We start from the raw sequence: 27,887 nt of genomic DNA on the forward strand, positions 1-27,887 counted from the left end.
TTTTTTCATCAGCTCTTCACCTTGTTGTCCCAGCTGAGGATTGTTGTTTTATATTTTGCACTGCTGTACATGTACTGCCAAGTTTTTGCCCTCATGCTTAATTTTTCTATATCTTTGTGCATTCTCTTTGTGTCATCCTCACCATTTGCTTTCCCACCTATTTTTGTGTCATCCACAAACATGACTCTAGCACATTCACTTTCCTCATCCAAGTCATTATTACATCTTGTAAATAATTGTGGCCCCAGCACTGATCTCATATGGTATTAGACAATAAGAAATTTGCCCTTTGAGCCTGTTCTGCTTGATTACATGTCCCACTAGGTACAAGTTACCATCCCTAAAATGCTCCTCTTATACCAACTCACTGTCTTCTACTCGTTGGCCAATCGTCTACCTTTGAGAACATGATGGGTTCTTACTGACTAACCCAATGTGTGACACCTAATCCAGTCTTTTTAGGAACAAAAACAGAAGTTCTGGGGAAACTCAGCAGGTCTGGGAGAATCTGTGAAGAAAATCAGAGTTAACGTTTCGGGTCCGGGACCCTTGCGGACCAAAAACTTCTGTTTTTGTTCCAGCCTTTCTAGGGCTTGTTTCCGGACGCTTACGTCTATTCATATTTTTCCTTAACATTCGAAGTGCAGAATCACGCAAAGGAGTGATCTACGAAAGCATCTCTAAACGCTAAATGTAAATGCTGTTATCCTCCAGTTTCACACTGCGTTGTCTCGAACTCACTACACCCACACAGCAGGAGTCGCCGTAACTAGTTACGGACCCAGAATACAGATCTGACACTTCTTTCATAATAGCAAAAAGGAGCGCCAGGATAAGCGATCACCAGCAGCTCCGAATAGCAAAAATTGTGCTTCCGAAATCTCTTGATATCGATTCCGCACGGACAAAGCCCATAGACCTCACCCATGTGCTATTCACAGCAGAAACCCTTTTACCCGATAAGCTGTCAAGCCCGCACCTGACTGACCGTACCACACTGCTCAGTGAGGGTGACAATTAGTCACCAGTATCTAGAAGACTCCTTGGGCTCTAGAAATGGAAATTCTACAGCAACTAAATCCCTGCGAAACTCTCCAATTCTTTCCGGTATTCAGAAATTTTGCACATAAAAATCCAAATAATATATGCAAATCCCGCAAAGCATTTTGGGAGACTGCTGTCCGCCGCAGGAGCATGCCTCGGTTCAGACAGACGGGGGAGCCATGAACTAAACTTTGTAGCAAGTGGCAGGGATGGCTTCATCTCAGAGGTACATATAGCACCCCATCAAACGTCATCTCAATCACTGAAACTATAAACAGACACGAGAGAGTGCGTGTGTGAGACAGACTGCCCGTGAGCTAGAGGGAATAAGAGATTATGTTGTATGTTTCCTCCATATCTCATGTTTAATGTAATGCCAAACCTTTCTGAATTTTGCTCATCAGCTCCTTGACTGAGGAAAAATATTGAAACAAAAACAAAGTTGCTGGAAAAGCTCAGCAGGTCTGGCAGCATCTGTGGAGGAGAAAACAGAGTTAACATTTTGGGTCCAGTGACCTTTCCTCAGAACTGATGGTGGCTGGGAAAACGTCAGTTTATATGCAGAAAATAGGGAGGCGGGTGGGGTAGGGAGTAAACGGTAGGATAGAGCCCAAAGAGAAAGAAAGACAGTTGGACAGACAAAGGAGTTGCTAACAATCAGGCTGGGAGGGTGAATAGTTGTTAATGGGTACTGTTAGTGACTAACAACAGGGGGTGTGTAGTGGCAGGCTATGTGGTAACAAGGCCTGGTGGGTGGGGTGGGGGGCTGGGACATGCGAGAGTTTAGGCCCTAAAATTATTGAACTCAATATTGAGTCCGGAGGGCTGTAGGGTCCCTAAGCGGAAAATGAGGTGTTCCTCCAGCTTGCGCTGGGCTTCACTGGAACACTGTAGCAAGCCGGAGACAGAGATGTTGGCCAGGGAGCAAGGTGGTGTATTGAAGTGGCATATTGAAAAATATTGAAATATGGTTCCTCGTAAAAAGGTAGACAACCTGGGGCTGAGGATCAGAGGAGCAGAGATATTATCCAAATGTACTTAGTGTTAAAAAAATTTGAAGGATCCCATGTATGGTAAAACAAAAACGGGGCAATTGGGAGCAACACTCCCATTCCATTGCAGGTAAGTACCTGGTCATGAAACATGAAGAATTCATGATATCGCTGTACACAACATAGATCTGGTATTGTGTGCTGATCATAAAATCATAACATGTTAAGAAGCAGGCGTAGGGCATTCAGCCCCTCAAGCCTGTTTCGCCATTCAAGAGATCATGGCTTATGTGATCATGGGTCTAATTTCATTTTACACCCTGCTCTCCATGATATTAACTGCTTTGTTGATGAAAGATCTAACTCATCCTTGGGCATTCAAATAACCCAGTCACCACTGCTTATTAGGTAACAGGCCCAAGATTAACAGCACTCAAAGAGGACAAACCGTAAGACCTGCAGATGCTGTAAATCAGGAACAAAATCAGAAGCTGAGGTTCTGAGGATGGGTCTCCAGACCCGAAATGTTAACTGTAATTTTTCTTCACAGGTGTTGCCAGACCTGCTGAGCTTTTCCAGGAACTTCTGTTTTTGCACTCAAAGAGGAGATTTCAAATGGGAAATCCCTCAGCTTTACACACAGGGGAAAGTATCCTCTCAGCACCTATCTAGCTCCTGGTAGTTAGCGAGCCATCACCCAATTACTTGGAGATCAACAACATTCAATATCCATAGAGACATGATACACAAATGTCGAAGAGAGGAAGATACATACTCATTGTCACCTATATCTTGATGATCATCTTTGCATGTAACTATACGTATAGATCCCTATTACATAAACATTGCAGGTCAGTGGATGCTTATGTTCAGTCTGTTGTCGGTGTTCCAAGGGATGGGTTTGGTCATATTTCCACAGAACATTTCAGTCAGTTGGCCTATGCTACACCACCTGTCCTTTGTAGAAAGATTTATGCAGAAAAACACATTGTTTGACATGTCCATCCTATCTGCAAGTAGCATCCATGAGGCCTTGTGGGAAAAGGGGATGGTGGAGCCTGTTGCATGGCTCTCTGAGCAAATTGTTAGTCATTCACCAGAAGGCCCCATCACCAAAACTTTCAAAAGAGCAATAAAACTTCATTCTCTTAGTTTTCTTTTGCACACCCAGATGCTCAGCCCTTTCCCATATTGACCCTTAAGATATCATTGAGCTTCTTCTGGGATGTGCTGCTGCAGAGAAAGTCTGGAGAGTGATAATGATTTTTGTCGGCATTCATCCTAAGTGGTTGTCACTCTATATGGCAGTGTTTCCTGAGCTTTCTCTTGGTGTGATCCTTTTCTCAAGCTTGGGTAGGCTAGAAGAGTTGCTGAGTGTTGAAAGAGGGAGTTTTCTGTTGTTGAGCACAGTAGGGGAGGACTTCTGTTGGAGAAGCAAGAATGAAAGGAGTAGAGCATTCCCCCTTCATCTCTTCCTCTATCTGCCCCTCCTTCTCCAACACATTCACATTCCACTTCTGTTCACATCCCACAACTTTCCTTCAGTTCACCTTAGCCCCACTCCATCGCCCTTGTGCGACAGCTATAAGATACACAGAATGAACACTAACCTTTTCACACAAGCTCTCGTATAGCAGGAATCAGATTTCATGGAATAGTCAATTAGGCAACTCCCTCCAGAACCAAAAGAAGGGTCCCAACCCAAAACATCAACTTTCCTGTTCCTATGATGCTGCCTGGCATGCTGTGTTCCTCCAGCTCCACACCGTGTTGTCTCTGATTCCAGCATCTGCAGTTCTTGCTATCTCTGAGCATTTTAAAAGGGCCTTGGGGCTGACAAGAATCAATTTGAGCTTCAAGGCAATTATTTCTGCTTTAGAGGTTATGACCCCAAAATTTCATCACAACCATCAGTTTGAAAAACCCTGTTCTAGGCTGCTTCTAGGGATTGTTGCTGAAGTATTATCAACTGTTGGTGGAGGACTGTCAACTTAGTGAAAGTGTTCTTTGGTCTGACTGAAATTTGCTGGTTTTCCATCACAAAGAGCTGCCAATGACCAAGTGTTGCGGACTGGTACATGCCAAGTTCCAAGATGATGTGCTGAGGTACATAGTAACGCTTGGGCAGCAGGTGTGAAGGCTCATATTATAGTACAAGAAGACTTAGTAACTGAGTACAGCAAATTTTGTTCCAACCAGCAGCTTAATGAACCTGCACTCTCAATAAACCAAAAAATTATATATCTCAAATACTGGAAGTTTACTGTATTATCACAATCTCCACAATGTCCAAGTCGTCAGTTGAGAGTGCAAAAAGGCTCTGTGCCAATAAGTTTTATTGAAGGTAAACTTGTATTATTGAGTGATTTATGCTGTAAATAAATTAGAACAGTGATGCGTATACCCTCTGCATTACGTTTCTATTACTTAGTGTGTTTTTACATTGATTTATATGGACTTCTTGATCAGCTGGAATACTTGATCAACCAGCACACGGCTGGTCCCATAGGTGCTGGTTAATAAAATGTTTGCTGTACGTTTCTTTGTGCTTTATGTTTGATATGAAATCAATATTGTAAGGCTGTATTTATTATGAGGTACTTCAAAAGAACCAAATACAGTATTGAAATAAACAGAATTGGTTTGAACCTTATGTAATGTCTAATTTGAACTGTTATAAAATGAAACAGAATTTTATAAATTTTTTAAGGAGGAAAAGGTATTTGGGATACTTTCCTATTTCAGAGAAGGCATAAAAACAGAAAGGTGATACTGGAACACTAGAAAATATTTGGCAAGCCAATGTTGGAGTGCATATAGTTCTGCTCATCGCATTACAGGGAGGATTGATTGCATTAGATAGGGTACAGAGGAGATTGAAGAGGATGTTGCCAAGAATAGAAATATGAGGAAAGGTAGGCTAGGTTTTTTTTTGGAACAGTGGAGCCGAAGGGGAGATTTGAAATGTATGAAATTACAAGGGACTTAGAAAGAGTGGATAGACAGAATATATTTCCCTAAGTCATACATTTAAAAATAATGGGTAGAAGCATTAGACAAGAGTTGACAATAATTGTTCTCACCCAGAGGTGGCTAGGGGTCAGGAAACCACTACCTGTAAGGGTGGCAAATGTAGAAAGCCTCATAACATGTAAGACATGCTTGTTTAGGTACTTGAAATAGTCTAGCCTACAGGCTTGGATTGTGAGATTATGTTGGATGTTCTCCCATAAAAACCATGGATGTTCTTCTGTGCTGCAAATTTCTATAATTCTACTTTGAATCAGTCTACTACATACACGTATAAATTCCAAACACTCATTCTCTTTAATCAAGTTCGAGTTGGATTAACTCAATATATTTCCATATGAAACAGAAGCTTCAAATGAATGTCAGGAAAAAATAGATGATGTAAGCATGTTCCAGTTAATACAGCTTTTGGATACACACCAGCAATCTGTGATTATATTCATGTCATGCCTCAGTTGTCACAGACACACAGAGACTCTGGTTTATTCTTTGGACAAGTGTTTTCTATACAGTATAGGACATGTACTCTCATCAGTCCAGACCCTGCTCCTTATGAGGTTACAGTTCATCAGCCAAAGGCCTGAGCTCTATAATGGGTCACAGTTCATTAGCCCAGGACTTGATCTTCATATGTTCCTATTCAGATATTGGTCTCTGCTGCATGTTAAATTATAGCCTTCCAATTCCCCTGTGGATAAGTGAACTATGGTTTCATGTTACTGAGCACTGCTGGCCAAATAGTTTGAGTTTTCAGCACATATTCCACATCACCACTGCAACTTTTGATTAAAACATTTTCAGTTTCATGGAGGCTATGAAGAAAGGACCTGTGTCTAAACTGGCTACCATAATGCTGGAGTAATCAGTTTTCAGAGGATCATCGTGCACTTGTTTAGCTGGACAGATGTTGAAGGGAAATAACATTGAAATGAGTCACCAAAGAGTGACATAATGGGCAAACAAGCATCACCTCCAGGATCCAGTCAACAAGAGAGGCATATCTCATCAGGAAGGTGATTGGCTGCTCAATGCTGAGCCCAAACATCTCCTTATCTCACGACTGCTTCAAAAGAACTGCTCAGGTTCTGCACATCACTAGGGCCTGTACAGGGCTGGGCTGTTTGTCGTTCCCACTCTTCATCCCCGAGTCAGCCTGGGTCTTGTAGAGGCCTGAGGCCTAGAAACTAACAGAGAAAGGCTGCTTTTCTTCGGGTGGCACTTTCACCCTCCGTCCAGTTAGCTAATACTGGATTCCACGAATCCTTCAGACATTTGACAGTGCCGAGTCTAAAGAAGAAAAACCAAAAAAAAATTAGCAATAAAATCAGCAAAGAACATTTTAAATAAAAGGAAGTGTAGCTTGAACAGAATATATCACCAGAATGTGTTCACAGTCACCTACACCTTTGTTCACTCACCACAGCCCATCATCTCTGAGAAAATCTAAAGTAGGTGCAGTGGGGGATTACTGCATGAATGTGGACTGCCAGAAAGAGAGCAGAGCCTTAAACACAGAGCAGAAGCAGAAAGACAGCAGATCTACATACTGGACTGTACCATACAAAGCAGACAACACTAGTGCTGTGATAGGTATCTCAATGTGTCTTCACCTACCCATGTCAGATATCAGCATTGTGTCTCCACTCTGGGTTCCTTTTGTCTGAATTTATCAGGTTTTCCAGATTCTGTTCAACTATTTGTATAGTTTTACCTAGAAACAGAAACTCTCAGTAAATGTAGCTTCAGTTAAAACACATTCAGCATCACTCCCAGCTAAGGTGGGGAGGGATTCAGTCCCAGTTAGGGTCCAGCCCACAATACAGGACGAAACCAGTGAGTTACAACATGCTTTTTGGATGTTTGGCATATTTCACTTTAGATAAAGTGGAGTCATGGACTGCACTGTTCTGACCACATACCCGAAGAAATGAACAAGTAGACAACTCCAACACAGTAAAGCTGGACAGGTTGGTGACATGGGAATTCAGTGTGTGTGCGCGTGCGTGTGTGTGTAGCACATCTCTTGACAGGCAATTACTATCTTCTGACAGTGAAGGAGATGTGTTCTTCCACATATTTTCAGACAGCCAGCAGTTTGTGTAAAAAAACTGCAACAGACTCAGCAGATTTACTCATAACTTTGCTCACCCATTTCTCCTGTACATTCTTTAAGAGTAGCACTCAGTTCCGATATACTCAGGGATCCTAGAACAGATTTCCAGTTAGCAAGGCCTTTTGGAAAGAGAAAAGAACCAAGGTTAGCAACATCAACAGCTTTGGTCAGGTCATAGAATTCAGCAGTGACCAACTGGCAGGCTTAAAAAGTAGATAAATCTCCAGGGCTGGATGAATTGTATCCCAAGTTGTTGAGTGAGGTAAGGGAAGAAATAGCAGGGCGCTTGCAAAAATTTTAAATTCCTCTTTGGCCACAGGAGAGGTCCTGTAGGACTGGAGCACAGCCAAATAGGGTACTGCTATTCAAGGAGGGAGCAAGGGATAAACTAGTAAACTACAGGCCAGTCAATCTAACCTTGGTGTTGGGGAAACTATTGGAAACAATTCTGAGGGCAGAATTAATTTGCAATTAAAGGAGGCAAGGATTAATCAAGAACAGTCAGCATGGTTTTGTTAAGAGCTGGTCAGTTTTTCAAAGAGGTATCTGGGTATTTAGATGAGAGCAATGCATTGACATAGTCCACTTAGACTTCTGCAAGGCAATGTCCCGCATGGAGATTGATAGTGAAGTTAAGAACCCACAAGATCCAAGGAAATTTGGCAAATTGGATCCTTAATTGGCTGCATGGCAGGAAGCAGAGGGTGATGGTTGAGGGGAGTTTTTCTGACTGGAAGTCTGTCTGCAGTGGGGTCCCACAATGGTCAGATTTTGTGCCCTTGCCAGTTGTGGTTTATATAAATGATTTAAACTTGAATGTAGGAGGATTGATCAGTACGTTCACAAAGGATACAAAAAAACTGGTAGAGTGGTAAAAAAGTGAGAAGGATATCCTTGGGTTACAAGAGGATACAGACAGATTGATCAGTGGCAAATGAAATTCGATTCCTGTTGTGCGAAATATGCACTTTGCCAGGACAAACAAGGCAAAGGAATACATGATGGACATTAGGGCACTGAGAAACACCGAGGATTGGTGGGACACTGGTGTGCATGTACAATGGTCCCATAAGGTATTAGGACAGGAAGATAAATAGTTAAGGAGGCATAGAGTTTAAGAACAGGGAGGTTATGCTGCAATTATGGAAAATGTTGGTTAGGCTGCAGCTAGAGTATTGCATGCAATTCTGGAATCCACATTATAGGAGGGAGGTGATTATAGTGTCATACAACACGGAAACAGACCCTTCGGTCCAACTTGTCAATGCCGATCAGGTTTCCTAAACTGAGCTAGTCCTATTTGCTTGCATTCAGCCCATATCCCTCTAAACCCTTCCTATACATGTACCTATCCAAATGTCTTTTAAAAACTCTAACTGTACCTGCCACAACCACCTCTTTGTGAACCCATTCCATATATGTGTAAAAAAGTTGCCCCCCAGGTCCCTTTTAAATCTTTCCTCTCTCACCTTAAACCTATGCCCTCTAGTTTTGGAGTCCCCTACCCTGGGGAAAAGACATTGGTTATTCACCCTATCTATGCCCCTCATAAACGTAATAAACCTCAAATAAAGTCACCCCTCAGCTTTTTATGTTTCAGAGAAAAAAAAAGTCCCTGCCCATCCAGCCTCTCCTAATAACTCAAACATTGCAGCCTCAGTAACATTCTTAATCATTTTTTTGCATCCTTCCTAGTTCAATAATATTCTTCCTAATATCATGGCAACCAGAACTATATGCAGTAAACCAAATTTGGACTTCCAATGTCTTGTACAGCTATAATATGACATCCCAACTTGTATTCAAAGCTCTGACAGATGAAGACAAGCCGGCCAAATGCCTTCTTCTCCAGCCTGACAACCTGTAACATCACTTTCAAGGAACTATGTACCTGCACCCCTTGGTGTATCTGTTCAACAACACTCCCCTGGGCCCTACAATTAACAGTTTAAAAAGTCCGACCCTGGTTTATCTTATCAAGATGCAACAACTCGCATTTATCTGCATTAAAAATCCACCTGCCATTCCTCGGCCTACTGGCTCATTTGATCAAGATCCCATTGTACTCTTAGATAACCTTCTTCGCTGACCACTATACCACCAATTTTGGTGCCATCTGCAATCTTACTAACCATGCCTCCTATATTCTCATCCAAATTGATTATATAAAATGATGAACAACAGTGGAACCAGCAACGATCCTTGCGACACACTGCTAATCACAAGCCTCCAGTATGAACAACAAGCCTCTACCACCACCCTCTGTCTCCCACCATAAAGCCAATTTTCTATCCAACTGTCTTGCTCTCCATGGATCCCATGTGATCTAATCTTACCAACCAGTCTATCATGCAGTACCATGTCGAGGGCCTTGCTAAATGTCTTCTGCTCTGCTTTCATCTATCTACTTCATCACTTCAAAAAAACTCACATTTTTCAGACATGATTTTCCATGCACAAAGCAATGCTGACTATCTCGAATCAGTCCTTGCCTTTCTAAATGCATGCAGATCTTGTCTCTCAGAATCCCCTCCAACAACTTATTACCACCGTTGTCAGGCTCACCACTCTGTAGTTCCCTGGCTTTTCCTTGCAGCTTTTCTTAAATAATGACACAACATCAGCCTTCCTTCAGTCTTCCAGCACCTCACCCGTGACTGTTGATAATATCTCAAACTACAAATATCTCAACTACAGGCCCTGCAATTTCTTGCCTAACTGCACACAATGTCTTAGGATACACTTATTCAGGTCCCAGGGATTTATCTAGCTTAATGCATTTTAAGACCTCCAGCAACTCCTCTTCCATAATGTGGACTATTTTCAAGACATCACAATTTATTTCGCCGAGTTCCCAGCTTCTACATCTTCCTCCACAGTAAATACTGATGATAAATATTCATTTAGGATCTCACCCATTTCCTGTGGTTCCACACATAGATGGCCTGGTTGATATTTAAGGGGGCCCTATTCTCTCCCTAGTTACTCTTTTGCCCTTAATATACTTGTAGAATTTCTTTGGGTTCTCCTTTAGCTGATGTGCCAAAGCAATCTCATGTCCTCTTTTTACTGTCCTGATTTCCCTCTTAAGTGTTATTCCCATACCCCCTTTTTGCCTCAAAGGATTCACTTGATTCCAGCTACCTATACCTGATATATGCCTCCTCCTTTCTCTTGACCAGAGCCTCAATATCTCTAGTCATCCAGCAGTGTTCCTTCCTCCTACTAGCCTTGCCCTTCAACTAACAGGAACATGCTGGCCCTGAACTCTCTACCTCCCTTTGAAAGCCTTACGCTTGCCAGATGCCCCTTTACCTCCAAACAGCCTCCCCCAATCAACTTTTGAAAGTTCCTGTCTAATACCATCAAAATTGGCCTTGCCCCAGTTTAGAACTTTAACTTGTGAACCAGACCTATCCTTTTCCACACTATAGTATTATGGTCACTGGTCCCAAAGTGTTCCTCCACTAACACCTCAGTCACATGCTGTGCCTTATTTCCCAAGAGGAGGTCAAGTTTTGCCCCTTCTCTAGTAGGCTCATCTACACGTTGATTGAGAAATCCTTTCTGAGCTCACTTCACAAATTCCTCCCATCCAAGCCCTTAACACTAAGGCAATCCCAGTCTATGTTTGGAAAGTTAAAATCCCCTATTATTACAATCCTATTATTCTTACAGCTATATGCGATCTTCCTACATATGTGCTCCTCAATTTCCCAATGATTATTGTGGGACGTATTGTACACTCCCATCAAAGTGATTACAGCCTTCTTATTTCTCAGTTCCATTCATTTAGCCTCACTGGACGATCCCTCAGAAATATCCTCTCCAAGTTCTACTGTGATATTTTCTCTAATCAAAAACACCACTCCCCCTCCTCTCTTGCCTCCTTTTTTTCCCTTTCTATAGCATTTGCACCCCAGAAAATGAAGTTGCCAGACCTATCCCTCACTCAGCCAGGTTTCTGTAAAAGCCATGATATCCCAGTCTCATGGACCTCATTGCTTTTTCTACCTAAGTTGTTGGTATCAATGTGTACAACAACGTCTGGCTGCTCACACTCCCATTTGGGAATTTGCTCCAACCGCTCTGAAACATCGTTGACATTGGCACCAGGGAAGCAATACACCAGTCTGGAGTTTCGCTCGCAGCCACTGAAATGCCTGTCTGTGCCCCTGATTAGAGAGTCCCCTATCACAATTACTGGAGAGGATCAGTTATGAAGAAAGATTGGACAGACTGGGATTGTTTTCCTTAGAGCAGAAGATATTGGGAGGGGACACAATTGACATGTATAAAATTATGAGGGGCATAGATAGGGTAGACAGGAAGAAAATAATTCCCCTTGATGTAGGGATCAATGACTCTGAAGCATGAATTCAAGATAAGGGGCAGAAGTTTAGAGGAAAAGCTTTTACATCCAGAGGGTTGTGGGAATCTGGAACTCACTGCCTGTAAAGGTGGTACAGGCAGAAGCCCTCATGACATTTAAGAAGTATTTAGCTGGGCATTTGCAATGCCAAGGCATACAATACTATGGGCCAATTGCTGGAAGATGCAGTTATAATAGCTAGATGGTTGTTTTTGACCAGCGCAGACATGATGGGCTCCATGGTAACTGTACAATCCTACCCGAACACTGAACAGCAAGTTGTATTTTGATTATCCAATGGACACTGAAGCACTTTTTTGGTACTGTCCTTCCCACATGCAAAACTACCAAAATACTGTCCCATGACCTCAGCCCTAGTCTCCTGACATGACAGCACAGTGCTATATTCCCACGGTACTACCTTTCTGATATTCAGTGTTCCCTCAGCACTAATCCCTCATCCCCTCAATAGTAATCCCATCCCCCCTCAAAACAATGCAGCACTACCTCAGTACTTATTGTAGTTTCTGTCTCTATTTGTAGTTAAATTTATAATGGGGCTTGAATTCATTACCATTAGACTCAAATGATTAAGTGTACTGAAGGGTTTTATTTAAACTCAATTTCTTATTTTCTCCCCTTCAAAACTTGGAAAACTAAATGATTGAAGGACAAGATCAGGGAGTGGTCAGGATCCTTCAATAACCAGCTGTAGATATCAGTCATTCAGGGTTCTCCAAGAGATGCAGGTTGATTCAGGCTTGTTAAATCGACCTATGGTTATTGCTGTCAGGGAGGGGGAAGGAGTGGAAGATGTAATCAGCTACGGTTATTACTCAATGCGGCCATACGAGGATAAAGGTGGAACTGAGTTATTATGGGTACAGTCTGCTGTCATTCACCACATGCATTTTCACACACAGGTTCCAGCACCCTTGACACTGTTCGCCAAGGAATCAGAGCCTTCAGTTTGCCTGATCCAATGAGATTGTACAGCAGCACATTAGTTACCATGGAAGTTGCTAGTGTAGTAATGGAGGTCAAAAACGCACCCCGTAAATGAACTATTACTAACCTTCCTTTGTGTTGCTTGGTTTTTTCCTTAGTTCTGCTTTCCTCCTCTGTCCTATTCCATCTTTAAATCGGGCTGATAGTTCACACTGGCAAGCCCTGACAAAGATGATAAAGTGATGAGATGAGTAACTGCTCCGCCACCTGAGATGATGCTTGCATGATTCAAGGATCAACACAAGACACTAAATAAGTCAAAACCAAGACATTCACCACACAGCAACAACTTTAGTTCATTCTCCCCAACTTCTTGTTGTCCAAGGACATTAATATTCAGCCTCTCCAGTCCACATCCAAACTATATTCAGACGGTTGCACACAGAGTTCATGGTACAGTCACTCCATTATACACATAGTCCATCACACATTCAGTCCATTACACAGATAGTTCATTAGGAATTCCATATCATTGATGACTCATAGCACTGACTCACTTGATTTGCTCAAGAGCAATTTCTAATTCTCGACAGACCCTCTGTGTATCTTCAATCTGTTTCTGTTGTTGCTTCCAGACAATTTTATCCTCCATTAAAAATCCTTCAACCACAGCTCTCAGCTCCTGCTCCTGTGACACTCGTCCTTTCAGCAATTCCACTTCCTCACACTTCTGATGAAAGAATCACAAAACATCCATGAGTTCGATCCAGAGGCTGAAATTAGACATGCTTCAGGCTACCCAGTGCTAGAGCCTTCATATATCAAAAATAATAGCAAAGGAGGTGAGCAGACTTCAGGTCTATCCCATCACTAACACAGTTTGGCCAGTGAATATTTTGGAAGAATTACCCTCTACAGCTGTGTTCATGTGCACACACTCCTGAATATTGAGCATTGTAGAGGGATCTTTACTGTCTTTAGCAATCTTTTCGGATGAGAGGATGACCCTGTGTCAGTGAACTAATAAACCAGAGAATAGTGGCAACTGGTGGTATTTAATTCAAATTCATTCACCTGGAATTGAAAACTAGTCTCAGTAATGGCAACTGTGACAATTATCATCAATTGTTGCAAAAAGAAACATTTGTTTCAGTAATGTTTTTTGGGGAAGGATGTCTGCCATCCTTACCTGGACTGCCCTCCAGGAATTTCCAGACCCACAGCAATGTTGTTGATTCTTAACTGTTCACTTAAATAGTCTAGCAATCCATTCAGTTCAAGACATTTAGGGGATGGGTGACAAATGCTGGACCTGCCAGCAATGCCCACATGCTTTCAAAGATTTTTTAAAAATCTAATCCCTGCTGTACCTAGCCTGGGAGTGTTTGACTACCCTGCGAAGAAATATTTAATCTATTCACAACCCTTCCCGTGCATATCCAGGAGAGTTGTTGGTACATTATAAAGAGAATTTTACCCAGTAAGAAACCTATCCTGTACCTGCCCTGATGGAACAGTGCAGAGTGAATTTTATTCTGCATCTAGCCAGCATTGTACTTGTCATGTCTACCCTGTGAGAATTTGATGGGAACAGATTTAATTTGTATTTAATGGGAACGAAGCTTTACTTTGCATTTAACCTGTAATGTACCTAGCCTAAGAAGAACAGTTTAGGAGGAAAGTTTTGCTTTTTATCTAACTTAAGCTGTTTTCACCCCAGGAAACCAATGCCTAATTAATTTCTTGCAAATACAGTTCAATTGCTTTCAGTCACATTGAATAAATTGCACCTTGTGAAGTTGAATGGCCATTTCCTGCATTTCTGTCTCCAGACGGTCAGCATAGACCTGTTCTAAGGTGTTACTCAGAGGCAGGGCGTTACTGTGCCAGCGGGCAATTGCAGCTGTCATCTTCCTCTTAGGTCCAAACAACCTGCAAAGACACCAGCATTAAAACACTCTGTGCTGAGCTTTGTCATTGACTTCATCCCACTTCCTGCTTGTTCAGTCTACACAACCCTGCCCCCTCAACTGTTGCCACTACACCAGTCCCTCCTTGTTCCCCTTTCTACCCCGTTACAACACAGCAGTTCTGTGTGCTGTACACACCTTGGCTCTACCTGTTCATGTGGCACCTACTCACGTAATGCCTACTTCTTTCAGATCAGCTTCTGTCAGAGTGAGGAATATTCGCAAATCCACGTCCTGCTCCTCGAGGATGTGCAGATACTTCAAGCAACCGATCTGTTCTAGAAACTCCGGCAAGTCCTGTAACCAGACGGAACATTGACAATACCACAGGAAAAAGAAATGTGCAACAGGAGAGGACATTGGAAAGGAACTTCCAACCTCCAGTGATTATTCCACAGTGATTAGGGAGGGAATGGCTGAGTTTTGATCCCTCATAGGTATCGTTGTGTTGATGATTGTTTTAAGTATCACTGCCATAACTGTACTCATGGCCATGGGAAAGATTCAGAGGACCTTGGTGTCAGAGGGACATGCTAAGAAGATCCCAAAATATGTGTCTGATTCTTAACACCCATAGACAGGTGTGATTATATGTTAACGTAATAGATAATTATAGAAGGTGCATTGCATGAGGATGAGACTATATGATGTTTCAACCTCACAACAGAACCAAGGATAACCACCTCCACCACTTGTTAATCTCCCCAAGGACCAGACCGTACCTTTGGTCCTTGGTATTCCACCACCACCTTATTCGGAATCTGTGTCTGTGAACCGGGAATTGTGTAAATGTCACTTCCTCCTGAGTGGGTGCTCTCTGTGCTCCGACTGTGACCTCTGCGAATCCTCTGCTTCCTGATACAAGATTTACTGGACTGATCTGAATCCTTAAAAAGAAAACACAAGAGTCTCATTTGCAAAGAATACAAGCAGCATAGCCATCAATATGCTGTTCAGAAACCCAATCCCACTATCCACACCCTGAAAACCTGATCCCAAAGCCCAGCACCCTGAACACCAATTCCCACTGCCCCTCAGTAACTCCAGAAGATAATTCTAAATTTATCTGCCTCGGAACACTATAAAACTGTACTCTTAACTATGTTAGTCCTCAAATAGAGTACACTCCATTCAGCCTGTATGTAAACCAGAAAGACTAATTGTGTCTCCAATCTCTTCACTAAATGCAACCCTCACTTGCTCTAATGCTCCACTTCACAATTCATTCAACCCTAAATTCTCCTGTGCAGCACCCCATTTTCCGTCTATTTGCTCCACACTCACTTGTGCTGGCCTCATCTACTCCATGCCCTCTGTTTGTCCTTGTGGCAGTTCCCACTGTTCCCCAACTACAACGCTGTTCTCTTGTTTCTGAGAGTCTCTTACACTCTGGACAAGTGCATTTATGAGCACTGTGGGAGCCTAACTGAGAAGGAAATGGCTCAGAGGGCTGCAAAGGACAGGATTTAAGCATAGATAGTAGGAACTGCAGATGCTGGAGAATCCGAGACAACAAGGTGCAGGGCTGGATGAACACAGCAGGCCAAGCAGCATCATAGGAGCAGAGAGGCTGTTCACTTATTGGAAATAACCTAAAACCTTCATAAATAGACAGTACCTTTGTGCACCCTCTCTCACCTCATTACTCTCCAGGGATCCCTCACGACTAACACCCAATGCCTTTGCCAGCCCTTCACTACTGCTGTCGCTGCTCTTGCGAGTGGTCACAGTGTCGGTGATACAGAAAGGATTTTCCTCTACAGAGGAGAAAAACTGTCAGTCATTGTCAAGAAAACTGAAAAATCTGAAATAAAAACAGAAAATTTTGGAAATGTTCAGCAGGTCAGGAAGCATCAAAGAAGAGAGATATAATTAACTTTTCAGGTCAATGACTATGATGAAGGGTCACAGACCTGAAATGTTAACATCTGCTTCTCTCTCTGCAAATGCTGTCTGGCATACTGAGAATTTTCAGCATTTTCTGAATGATGAAGTCACTTACTTTGCAGACAAGGGCAGAAGTAAAACCTACTACTAATGCACAGAGGAGACTCTGGGCAAGAAAGCGGAGGAAAACTAATTAATAGCTCAAGCAGGGATCTTGGTCAAAGATTTGTAGTCATAAGCTCCCTTTTGAGCTGTTATAGTCCTGTTCTATTAGGTCACAGAGTTCAGCCTTTGGAAGCAGGAAGGAAAGTGTAAAAGTATAACAGCATCTCACAAAGGCACATGCCTATGTTCTTTTGCACACACAAAACAGAGTCATGCTTACACTCACTGACATGCACACAATCAATCATTCTCACACACTCAACTCTCAATGATGGTCTAAATCACACACGTGCTTACGGTCACATGCCAATGATGATTTTTAGACATATTCATACTTCTGCTTGTTCTCATATAAATATCCAGCTGTAAGGCAGTAGCCCAGGTCCTCAGAAGCCGGTGAACAGTAAGAAGGAACAATTGGACTTACCTCTACTGCTGTTGCTCTCTACGTCCTGCTCGTTAATCGGAGAGGTGACATCACGGTTCCGGATATCCTCTTCATCTCCATCCTGGTTGTTCTTGAATGTGACATATCCTTGTGGTGGGAGAGATTCTGAAAAGACAGCAAATATGAAAACATAAGGAGAAGGAATTGAGAGAATGGGATAGGGGAAAATAAAATTTCCTGCTGTGGATCGAGTAACACAGGATTCTCATCTCAATAGTTGTTCTCAAACTTCGTCGGTTGACGAACTCCTTTTCAAATGAATTAGTAATCATGGACACCAGCCCACATAAATTAAGATACTGTACCTAGAATACAAGTGCCATTTATAAAGAATGTATTAATATGTTTTCAGGAAAGCAGGTATTTATCTGTAAGCATTAGTGAGATGGGTACACCTGCCTCCCACTAAACAGTCTATCTAGCCTTGACAGAAACCCAGGGGGGGCAGCAACATGGGGAGAAGAGCATGAAGAAAGCACTAAGGGAGCAGGGAGAATGAGGTTTTGAGAGGACTGCTGCCCAAGAAGAGCGTAGGACCACAGGAAGAACAGAAAAAGGCATCTAGCCTTTGCTAAATCACTTAGACTTGACCACGGTACTTTCATGTTATTTTGCAGGCCCATTGAAAACGCTCTATTGGCCCCAGTTTAAGAACTACTGCTTTAAAATACAATCTATTAACCCAAAACTCAAAAAGTTAAGAGGGTATCTTGACCTCTGTACCTCCCAAGCAAAAATCAGTCATAGCTTAGTGGATAGCACTCTCTCTCTCTCTCTCTCTCTCACCTCAGAGTCAGGAGGTTGAGTTCCAGTCTCACTCCAGAGACTTCAGTGTAAAATCTAAGTTAACACTTAAGATTCTTTGGTTGAAACATTAAAAGATTCCCCACAACCCACCATCTCACAATATAGTTCTCTCCCTTCAAAAGATGATAAAACTGGTTATACCATACTGCTGTGGCCATCCCCTGGTTCGATGGCCTGTGATATGGGCTAGTGCCTGTGGTCCATCATGAATACTAGGCCCCTTGTTTCTTCGGAAATTTGAATGACGACTGTGTGGGTGATGTGGTTGGAATGAACAGGATTCATCAGAGGAGCTGAAATCTTCGTCCATTCCTGTAGAGAGATAAAACAGCTTTATATCAGTTCTTCCATACATCGCTGAGCAACTTCTTACATTGCTGCCAAGCAACCCAGGTGGATAACTGGCTGATAGGAGACAAGACTGGATTGCTTTCTGTCAACCTGAACCCACTCTCCCTTGTTGCCAAAAGTAAATATGTAGACCTGTTCATTACTTGACTGACCTTGAAATGTAGTTGTTCCAATTCTAGTACTGGTACACACGATATGAATTAGGAGCAGGAGTAAGCCACTTGCCCCCACAAGGCTGCTACACCATTCAATAAGATTATAGCCAGTTTGATCATTCTGTGTTCTCACTTATCCCAATAATATTTTAACCCTTACTCAACAAGAATCTATCTCCCTCTGCTCAAGAATATTCAAAGAAGATTCGACTTACATTGATTTCAAGGAAGAGAATTCCAAAGATTTTTGTCCCTCCTCATCTCTATCTTAAACAGGCAATCCCTTATTTTTAAACATTGACCCCCAGTTCTTGATTCTCTCATAAAACATCCTTTCCATATCTATCCCATAGAGATCCCTCTTGACCTTAAATGTTTCAGTCAAGTCACCTCTTGCTGTTGTAAGTTCTAGTGGATACAAGCCTTGCAGTCTAACCTTTTCACATAAGACAACCTGACCATTCCGGGTATTACACCTGTAAACTTTCTCTGAATTGCTTCTGAAACATTTATTACTTCCTTTGTTTGTTATTGTCACTGAGCTAGCAATCCAGAATCCTAGGCTAATGTCCCGGGGACATGAGTTCAAATCCCAGAAATTTGAATTCAGTTAATAAATCTGGGAATTATAAAAGCTAGTACAATGGTAATCAGAAAACCATTATGTTCTGAAGGCCGGTCACTGTACCCGAAATGTTAACTCTGCTTTCCTTCCACAGATGCTGCCAGGTCTGCTGAGTTTTCCCGGCAATTTCTGTTTTTATTAACCATCATCAATCGTTCTAAAAACCCATCTGGTTCACTACAGTTTCTAAAAAAGACAGTGAGTATGATAACGTAAGGAGAAGGAATTGTGAGAATAGGGTCGAGGGGATACTATAGAACCTGCTTTGAGTTGATTAATGAAAGGTTTTTAAAACAATGTCCTGGCAATGCCCGCATCCTATGAGAGAATGAAACAAAAACTAAAGCAATACCCACATTGCCATCCATAACTGAAGTATAGTTTCCCTACTTTTGTATTCAATTCCCACTTTCAATAAACAATAAAATTCTGTTAGCTTTCCTAATTATTTGCTGTACTTGCACACTAACCTTTTGCAATATATGCACAAGGACACCCAGATTCCTCTGCATCTCAGAGCTCTGTATTTTCCCGCCATTTAGATAATCTGCTTCTGTTATTCTTCCTACAGAAATGGACAATGTCATATTTTGTTACTTTTCAGCCCATTTTTCAGATCTTTGCCCACTCCCTTACTTATATTCCTTTCTAGCCTCATGGTTTCTTCACAGATTACTTTGCTACCTATCTGGAGTAGGCTTGCTGATGAGGGCAGTGGGCTGCCCTTTGTGTGGAAACAAACCCAGATTTTATACACAAACTTGTGCAGCAACATCACATCTACCTGTGTCCCTCCGAACTGATTTAGATACTGGGGCTGTATGCAGGTCGATGAGACTGGCAATCTTCATATACCCATACATGAGTGCCAAAGAGCGAGCTGTGTCCCCAGTTTTATCTTTCACATCAACCTGGACATCCTGTATTCAGAATAGAAAGGAAGTCCCATTATTGAAGTTACTGGAACGGTAATTTTTTAAAAATTCATTAACGGAATGAGGGTGTCACTAGCTAGACAGCACTTATTGCCCATCCCCAATTGCCCAGAGGCAGTTCAGAGTCAACCACATTGCTGTGGGCCTGGAGTCACATGTAGGCCAGACCAGGTAAGGATGGCAGTTTCCTTCCCTTAAGGACGTCAGTGAACCAGATGGGTTTTTCCTGACAATCGACAATGGATTCATGGTCATCATTAGATTCTTAATTCTAGATATTTTATTGAATTCAAATTCCACCATCTGCCGTGGCGGGATTCAAACCCAGGTCCCCAGAATGTTATCTGGGTCTCTGGATTAACAGTCCAGCAATGATACCACTAGGCCATTGCCTCCCCTGCATAACAGTGGTAATGGGTTAGTAATGGAAAGGCCCAGGCTAATGCTCTGGGCTCTCAGTTTCAAATCCCACTACGGTATCTGGTGAGGTTTAAATTCAATGAATTAATAAATCTGGAATTGGAAGATAGTTCCATGATCACCATCAACGTTCCTTTGAGGTTCCATATACACTGATCAGTGCCCTAATGCATTGACTTCTGGTTTCAGAAGTCAATGCCACGCACAAACCTTGGAGGTCCATGCACCGAAAAAATTTAGAGGCAATACTGATCACTATCAGTCAGCCTATCATAAAGACCCATCTGGTTTGAGGAAGTTCTTTAGGAAAGGAAATTTGCTGCTGTTGTGGTCTGAAATCACATATAGGCCAGACCTACAGAAATTTGGTTGATAGTTATAAAAACAGTTCTGCTGAGTTTGTCCAGCATTTTCTGTCAGCAACTGTAGAGACAGAAAGAGTTTACATTTTGAGTCCAGTGAATCTTCTTTGGTACTGCATGTCTCCAGCATTTTCAGTTTTTATTTCAGATTTCCAGCATTTGCAGTGTTTTATTTTTATTTGGCTGATAGTAAAGTCAGGGAGATGATGGCCTAATGGGATTATCACTAGGCTATTACTCCAGAGACCCATTGAATTTGAATTCAATAAAAAAAAAAATCTAGGATTAAGAATCTAATGATGATCATCTAATTATCTAATTTGCTGATTGTCAGGAAAAATCCATCTAGCTCACTGACATCCTTTAGGGAAGGAAATCTGCCATCCTTACCTAGTCTGGCCTACATGAGACTACAGACCAACAGCAGCGTGGTTGACTCTCAAATATCCTCTGGGCAGTTAGGGATGGGCAATGAATACTAGCTTGGCCAGCAATGTCCACATCCCATGAATGAACTAAAAGAAGGTTTAGTCCTCTCACAGTTAAAAAGGAATAAAACTAGACAGATCGCTTTGCACCAACCTATGCACTAGGAAATGGTACTCCTAGTCCTGTCAACCCTGCAAAGTCCTCTTTAATAACATCTCAGGGGCCTGTGCCAAAATTGGGAGAGTTGACTAGTCAAGCAACAGGATGACATAAACAAATCATATATTACAGCCAAAGTCCCAGACATGGCCATCACCATCCCTGGGTATGTCCTGGGAGTTTTTAATATCAACTCTGGACTCCATAAATTCTCATGACATCAGTTCGAACTTTGGGGCAAGGGAACCTCCTCTTGATTACCATCTACTGCCCTTCCACAGCTGATGAATCAGTACTTTTCCTCAGAAGACATGCCAAGGGTTGTAAGGAACAAAATATAACCTAGGCGGGGACTTCAATATAGCATCACCACTGACTGAGCTGGCCAGGTTCTAGAGGACACTGAATTGGTGGTTAGTCCATTGCTTAATTTTGTAGAAATGAAGTCCCAGTTTCGACTTGAGGACACCCTCCATCCTGTTGCATGGCACTAACACTGTGCTAAATTAGATTGATTTATAAAGGATCCAGCAACTCTAACAAGCAACTGGGCATCTATGAGGCACTAAGGGCTATCTTCAGCAGAATTGCATTCAACCACAGTCTGTAATGTCAACACCCAGCATATTCCTCAATCTACCATGAAAGTGAGGAACCAACCCTTATTAAACAAAGAGTGAAGGAGAGCATGTAGGAGCAACAGCTGATATACCTAATATTGAAATGTCAACCTGGTGAAGGTGCAACACAGGACTGCTCAGTTAACTCATTTGGTTGGATGGCTAGTTTGGAATGCAGAGTGATGCCAACAGTGTGGGTTTGATTCCTGCATCAGCTGAGATCACCATGAAGGACTCACTTTCTCAACACCTCCTTATTTGAGGCATGGTGACGCCCAGGTTAAACTACCACCAATTATTATTTGTCTTTAATGACAGAGCAACGCTATGGTCTGGTAAGACTATAGCAATGGTACCTTTACTCGTTTGCCAAACAGCAGGAGCAGCAGGCGATAAACAACATTAAGCAATTTCACAAATTAACAAATCAAATCTAAGTTCTGCAATCCTGCCACATCCAGTCATGAATGATGGTGGTCACTTAAACAACTGGAGCTTCACATATACCCTGACCCTCAATGTTGGGAGAACCCAGAACATCAGAACAAAAGACAAGGCTGAAGCATATACAATCATATTTAGCCAGAATTGTCAAATGGATGATGCATCGCAGTCACTTTCTCTAAGACCTAGCATTACAAATGCCAGTGTTAGGTTAGTACAGTTTACTCCACATGATATTAAGAAATGACTGAAGATGTAAGACTATGCAGAAACTATGATCCCTGAAAATATCTCGCCGGTAGTGCACAAGTCCTATGTTTCATAACCAGCTGCACACCTAGCCAAACTGCAGTACAGCTACAACACATTTGGTAGACAATGTGGAATATTGCTCGAGAATTTGCAGTCTGTAAAAAAGAAACACAAATCTAATCCATTCATTTGCCAATGCATCGGTCTACTCTTGGTTATCAGCAAAGTGATGAAAGTTGATGGAACGTGATCAAGCACTGCCTACTCAACAATAACATAGAAAATAAGAGGAATGGGCCATTCGGCCCTTTGAGCCTTTTCCACCATTCGATATGATCATGGTTAATCATTTAACCCGTTCCTGTTTTCTCCCAATGCCCTTTAATCCTTTTAGCCCCAAGAACTATATCTAACCCCTTCTTGTAAATATTCAATGTCTTGGACTCAACCGCTTTCTTTGGGAGAGGATTCCACAGGCTCACCACTCTCTTGATGAAGAAATTTCTCCTTATCTCAGTCCTAAATGCCTACTCCATACCCTTAGACTCTATAATCTTTCAACCCCTTGGTACTCAAGGTCTATCTACTTCTGCCTTAAAAATATTTGAAGATTCTACTTCTAATGCCTTTTCAGGAAGGGAATTCCACAGACTCTCAATCCTCCAAGAGAATTTTTTCCCTCATCTGTCTTCAATGGGTGATCCCTTATCATAGATAATGAGCCATAACCATATTGAATGGCGGAGCAAACGTTAAGGGCCTAACGACCTAATACTCCTCTTATTTTCTATGTTTCTATTATCAGGGGTATGCATGGATATAGAGTCAAGGTTAAAATCAGATTAGCCATGATCTTATTGAACGGCAGAGCAGGCTCAAAGGACTGAGCAGCCTACTCTTGTTCCTTGTTTGTATGTTCGTACGTGGCGAGTAACACTCATGCCACACAAGGAACAGACAATGAGCATCTCCAAGAAAACAGAATCTGTGTGATAAGCGGTTTTGTCATCACAGAATGTCCTCTCAACATTCTGGGGTTACTACTGACCAAAAGCTGAACTGGATGAGTAACATAAGTACTGTGCTATAAGAACATATCACAGGCTGGGAATGCTGCAGTGAGTACTCAACTTCCCTACCAACAAAACAATCTATTTATAAGGTACAAGTCAGAAGAAAGATGGCATTCCTTCCATTTGTCTGAGTGAGTGCAGATACTCAAGAAACTTGGCACAATCCAGGACCATCTGTTGTTGAGAAAATTCACTCTCTCCACCACTGAACATACTACGACAGCAGTGTAGAACATCTGCAAAATGCAATACCACCAGAAGGACAAGGGGATAAAATAAATGGGAACATCACCACCTACAAGTCCCCCTCCAAATCACTCAGTATCCAGTTGCTGGGTCAAAATCCTGGAACGCCTTTCCTAACAGTTGAAGAAAGCAATTAACTGCTACCTTCTCAAGGGCAGTAATGGTTGGGCATAAACACTAGCTTTGTCAAAGATATTCACATCACAGGAAAGATGAAAAAAAGCTCTGTCGATGGCCCAGCATATTGCCAGCTAATACAGCGTAGCCGACAACTGACTGTTGCCTCTCTCCTCTTTGGGAATCAGCTGCCTACACTAATTATAGCAGCAGTTGTCAGACTAATGAGAAGCAAATCCAGTCTGCATTAAGGATAATAATCACACAATGCAATCACAATATCTAACATCAAGAGATAAGTAAAAGGCTCTCACCCAACTAACACTTCTACCGATCTGCCCCAACCCAGAGCTCTTCGTGCAACACAAGACAAGATGAGAAGTGAGAGACACATACATGGTTCAAGAGGTATTGGACTATGATCTCATGACCAGAGGCAGCAGCTTCCATCAGAGGTGTAAATCCATACACAGGCTCTCTAAAACAGAAAATAGCAATGTTATTTAAGTTACTGGAAAAAGAGTATTAGCAACTCATATCTGTATTATATGGGAGTGTAATAAATGGAGGAGGGGGGTTCTGGGCTGGAGGAAACAGATGTGGGAATGGGCTGGAGACATATTGGAAAAGTGCATTGAGACAGAGACTGTAAAAGATTCTGTAGTGACATTACAAACATTTTGTTTGGAGATAGCTGTAAAGTTTTGGGAAGATTATTGTTCTTTCTAAATCTGAGAAGGTCAAGTTATGACAAATATTCAAGAACATGGAGGATTTTGATCAAACTAATAGTGAGTGACTGTTTCAATTGACTGGTGAAATGATAACGAAAGGCAAAAATTGAAGACAATTTCAAAATGAGTTAAAGTGAGTGTAAAAAATGGTTTACCTCAAGGATGGACAGAATGTGTCCATTTAGTCACACAGTGTTGAAGAAGAGTTCAGAAATTCTTTTTAAAAGGTATTGGATATGTTATTTCAGAGAGAATAGATTATTAAAGATTCTAGGAAGTTAGCATAGGCAGCATTTCATTTTCTAGATTAATTTTTAGGGTAGAGATAAGGTTGGTAGGTCAGATGAGTAGTTTCAACCTTGTACATTATCAGCCATCTAAATACAGGTAGGCCTGTTGTGCACTTGCAAATGTTTAATATTTGTGTGAGCAGTGAACGTAACATTGAACAAAGAATATGTTCTCAGAATAAAGGACATGCAAATCGTATCTACCCTGTATCTTACTTTAGATTTGCATCAGCCCCATTATCCAGAAGGAACTTCACCATTTGCTGGTGTCCAGTGCTCGTGCAATGGAACAGTGCAGTCCAGCCTCTGTGATCCTTCAGTTCCAGTTCAGCCCCTTGCTGCTTGAAAGAAAAAGCAATTCAGCTCATCAAATCTCAGCCCTCTTGTGTCTTAACACTTCCAGGTAAACCCAACCCTCCAATACCAATTGAAGCCGATCCTTCCAGTGCCCTAACCCTCCTACTGAACCTCAGTCCCTCAGTGTCCAAAACCTTCCACTGAAGCCCAAATTTTGATATCTGATCCTACTTCTCAGCTTCGTTTGTATCAAACTTTTGCAATGATATGTCCCCTAAACTTCCCATTCAATATTAACATCCTGAACAATATCCTGCAAACCATCTTCTCTCCTCGACGTAGTCTGCAGTCTTTCCTAATAGCTCAGATCTCCTGTAGTAGTTCTGTCTGATAAATACACCTATGATCTTGAGGTAACCATTATGTTAAAAAGAGAGCTGCCCTGTGCATTATACATCATCAGTTTAATTGCTGTGGAATCATATACATCTGTTGTGGCTACATATCCAAGTATTCCAGTTCTATTGCCTTGTACACTGGCTCAACTTTCAGTGATATGTGTTATAGTCACAGTTTCCTTTTAATGTCTCTGCACCAATTCAATCCCATTCATCACATACCCAAGATGTTCTGTTGCCTGGACTGTGCTACCTTATCTCCATCACTGTTTCCATAATCCAAACTATACCACTAACTTGCCCCAGACCACACTGCACAATCACTGATCCCAAAACATACTGACCTGAAGCAAGAAGTAGGCAATGCTCTCATTGCCACAGCTTGCTGCCAACATCAGTGCACTCTGCCCTCTCTCTGTTGTCATGTTGACATCCACTCCTGCCTCCAGCAAGAGGTGAACAATAGTATCATGACCAATATATGACGCATACATCAGAGGTGTCCAGCCTCCCCGGTTCTTCTGATTCGGGTTTACTTTTCCTCTAAACAAGGCAAATAACAAATCATTCCAATTTCACTGTACCTCTCCCACACACTCATCCAGTCTCTCTCACACTCACACACACACACAGACACACACACACACACGTACAAACAGCCAGATCCACACACAAACATACAGACCCTATCTGAGCCAAGTCCACATCCACACACACGCACACACACAAATCACAGAGCCAGATCCTTTCCCGCTCCCCAGTTATACACAACTGAGCCAGGTCCACACATACACACAGACCCAGTCACTGAAGATTCCCTCGGCCAATGGGTACCCTCAACACCTGTCTCAAATGCAAGATAATAAGTTACAGTCCCTATTGGTTTTCACTTTCTGTAACTGTGTCAGGCACTAAATAGGGATTCTTATGTTGGGGCTGGTTTTGGCAGATTATGCAGGTTCCTGAAGGTGAGATATGATTTTGGGTTTGTTGGAGTATGTTGAACACTGGCACTACTGATGATTTCATTCTAGGATTGCTGATGTAATGATTTTCACTGGAATTATCAACAGATTGACATAATACTGACCATCAATCTGAAATCCACATAAGCACTTTTGAACTGAAGTGATTTGGTGAATCAATTGACAGCATTCAGGTATGGAAGCACCTGATGTAATGATACATGAGAATTCATAAAGCGGCCAGTTTAATAATTTCTACAAGCAAAGTAAAAGCTAATTTGGAAGAATTCACATCTTTAAGTAAACATGATTATGCTGTCTAAAGTATTATCCCTGCACACTGGGTCTCACTGGCAGCTAACAGTCCTCCTGCTCTTACCTCTGGATACACTCTTTCACCACATCATACTGCCCAATCGATGATGCCGTGTGAAGGTCTAAAGGGACATCCAGGTCCTCACAGCCAACTAGCTGTTCAAAGCCATGCCACATGGACAAGCTGCGATTCAGAAGCTCCGTCTCACTTGACTCATCACTCAGCTCAGACATGCTGGTCTAATTTCCTTCCTGTACAGAAAGATCAGATCATCACACCTCCTTCAAATCACATGGACAGTGGTGTGGGAATTCCTAGTCAGTGCAACCCTGTTAGGCTAGGGTGGGCGCGTACATTCCGTATCAGTGGGCCTGATATTGTGCTCAGGTACTGATCACATCGGAGACTATTTAGACAGACCATGCAGAAAAACAAGGTTAGCTCACGCATGAACCTCAATGACAACAAGTCATGCCTCATCTCCAACGACGAGGACGTCAAAGAATGAGTGATATCGTGACAGGATTAGAATGTCATGGATCTGTGAAGAACCATTAATCTACTGAAATGATATTTTAAATGATTAAATAACCTAAGGAGATTCAGAACTTTACAGCTGTCCCATCGGTGTGTCAGTGACATTAGTTGCTGCAGGTTACTGTCACCCCTGTTGCTATGGGTTACTGTGCCCCCTATCCGTGTTGTGACCCCTGTTGCTAGAGTTAGAGAACCTAGGCCTCCTGCCAACTGCGCGAAGTTATTTTTTTTATAATCTTTTCGCCCATCCGCAAGAAACGATCCCTCCCTTGCCCGCCCCCTGCGATGATCAGTACCTTTTTTTAAAAAAAGTAAAAGTAACGCCGTTGGACAGAAAATGGCCACCGCGCTTTCTCACCGCTGCTTCTCTTCCGGCTACAGAAGCA

The 27,887-nt window shown here is 42.1% G+C and overlaps 1 protein-coding gene and 1 non-coding gene across 2 annotated transcripts; both read right to left on the bottom strand.

The window, feature by feature from the left end:
* Window positions 1-820: 820 nt before the first annotated feature.
* Window positions 821-955, bottom strand: LOC125485719. Its single transcript, XR_007264427.1, has one exon. It is a non-coding gene; the product is annotated as a U11 spliceosomal RNA (small nuclear RNA).
* Window positions 956-5,340: 4,385 nt separating this feature from the next.
* Window positions 5,341-27,887, bottom strand: anks3 (ankyrin repeat and sterile alpha motif domain containing 3). Its single transcript, XM_048609402.1, has 17 exons — window positions 27,798-27,887; window positions 27,028-27,215; window positions 26,028-26,226; window positions 25,205-25,326; window positions 24,361-24,442; window positions 19,692-19,827; window positions 17,918-18,088; window positions 16,949-17,074; window positions 16,108-16,226; window positions 15,192-15,356; window positions 14,642-14,766; window positions 14,290-14,431; window positions 13,057-13,229; window positions 12,627-12,721; window positions 7,215-7,298; window positions 6,681-6,777; window positions 5,341-6,353 (listed from the first exon to the last, which is right to left on the bottom strand). Exons 2-16 carry the CDS (start codon window positions 27,195-27,197, stop codon window positions 6,686-6,688), a joined length of 2,001 nt encoding a protein of 666 aa, XP_048465359.1. The 5' UTR covers window positions 27,198-27,215; window positions 27,798-27,887; the 3' UTR covers window positions 5,341-6,353; window positions 6,681-6,685.

This window comes from Rhincodon typus, chromosome 21, assembly GCF_021869965.1.
Source record: "Rhincodon typus isolate 14 chromosome 21, sRhiTyp1.1, whole genome shotgun sequence".
Taxonomy (NCBI): domain Eukaryota; kingdom Metazoa; phylum Chordata; class Chondrichthyes; order Orectolobiformes; family Rhincodontidae; genus Rhincodon; species Rhincodon typus.

What these genes read in the sequence shown, in the direction of transcription:
- anks3 (XM_048609402.1), bottom strand. Translation starts at nt 27,197, where the DNA reads ATGTCTGAGCTGAGTGATGAGTCAAGTGAGACGGAGCTTCTGAATCGC. An exon ending in TGGAATACCAAGGACCAAAG is followed by an intron (nt 14,767 to 15,191) that starts GTACGGTCTGGT and finishes GTCTGGTTACAG; the next exon opens with GACTTGCCGGAGTTTCTAGA. An exon ending in ATTGCTCTTGAGCAAATCAA is followed by an intron (nt 12,722 to 13,056) that starts GTGAGTCAGTGC and finishes CATCTTTGTCAG; the next exon opens with GGCTTGCCAGTGTGAACTAT.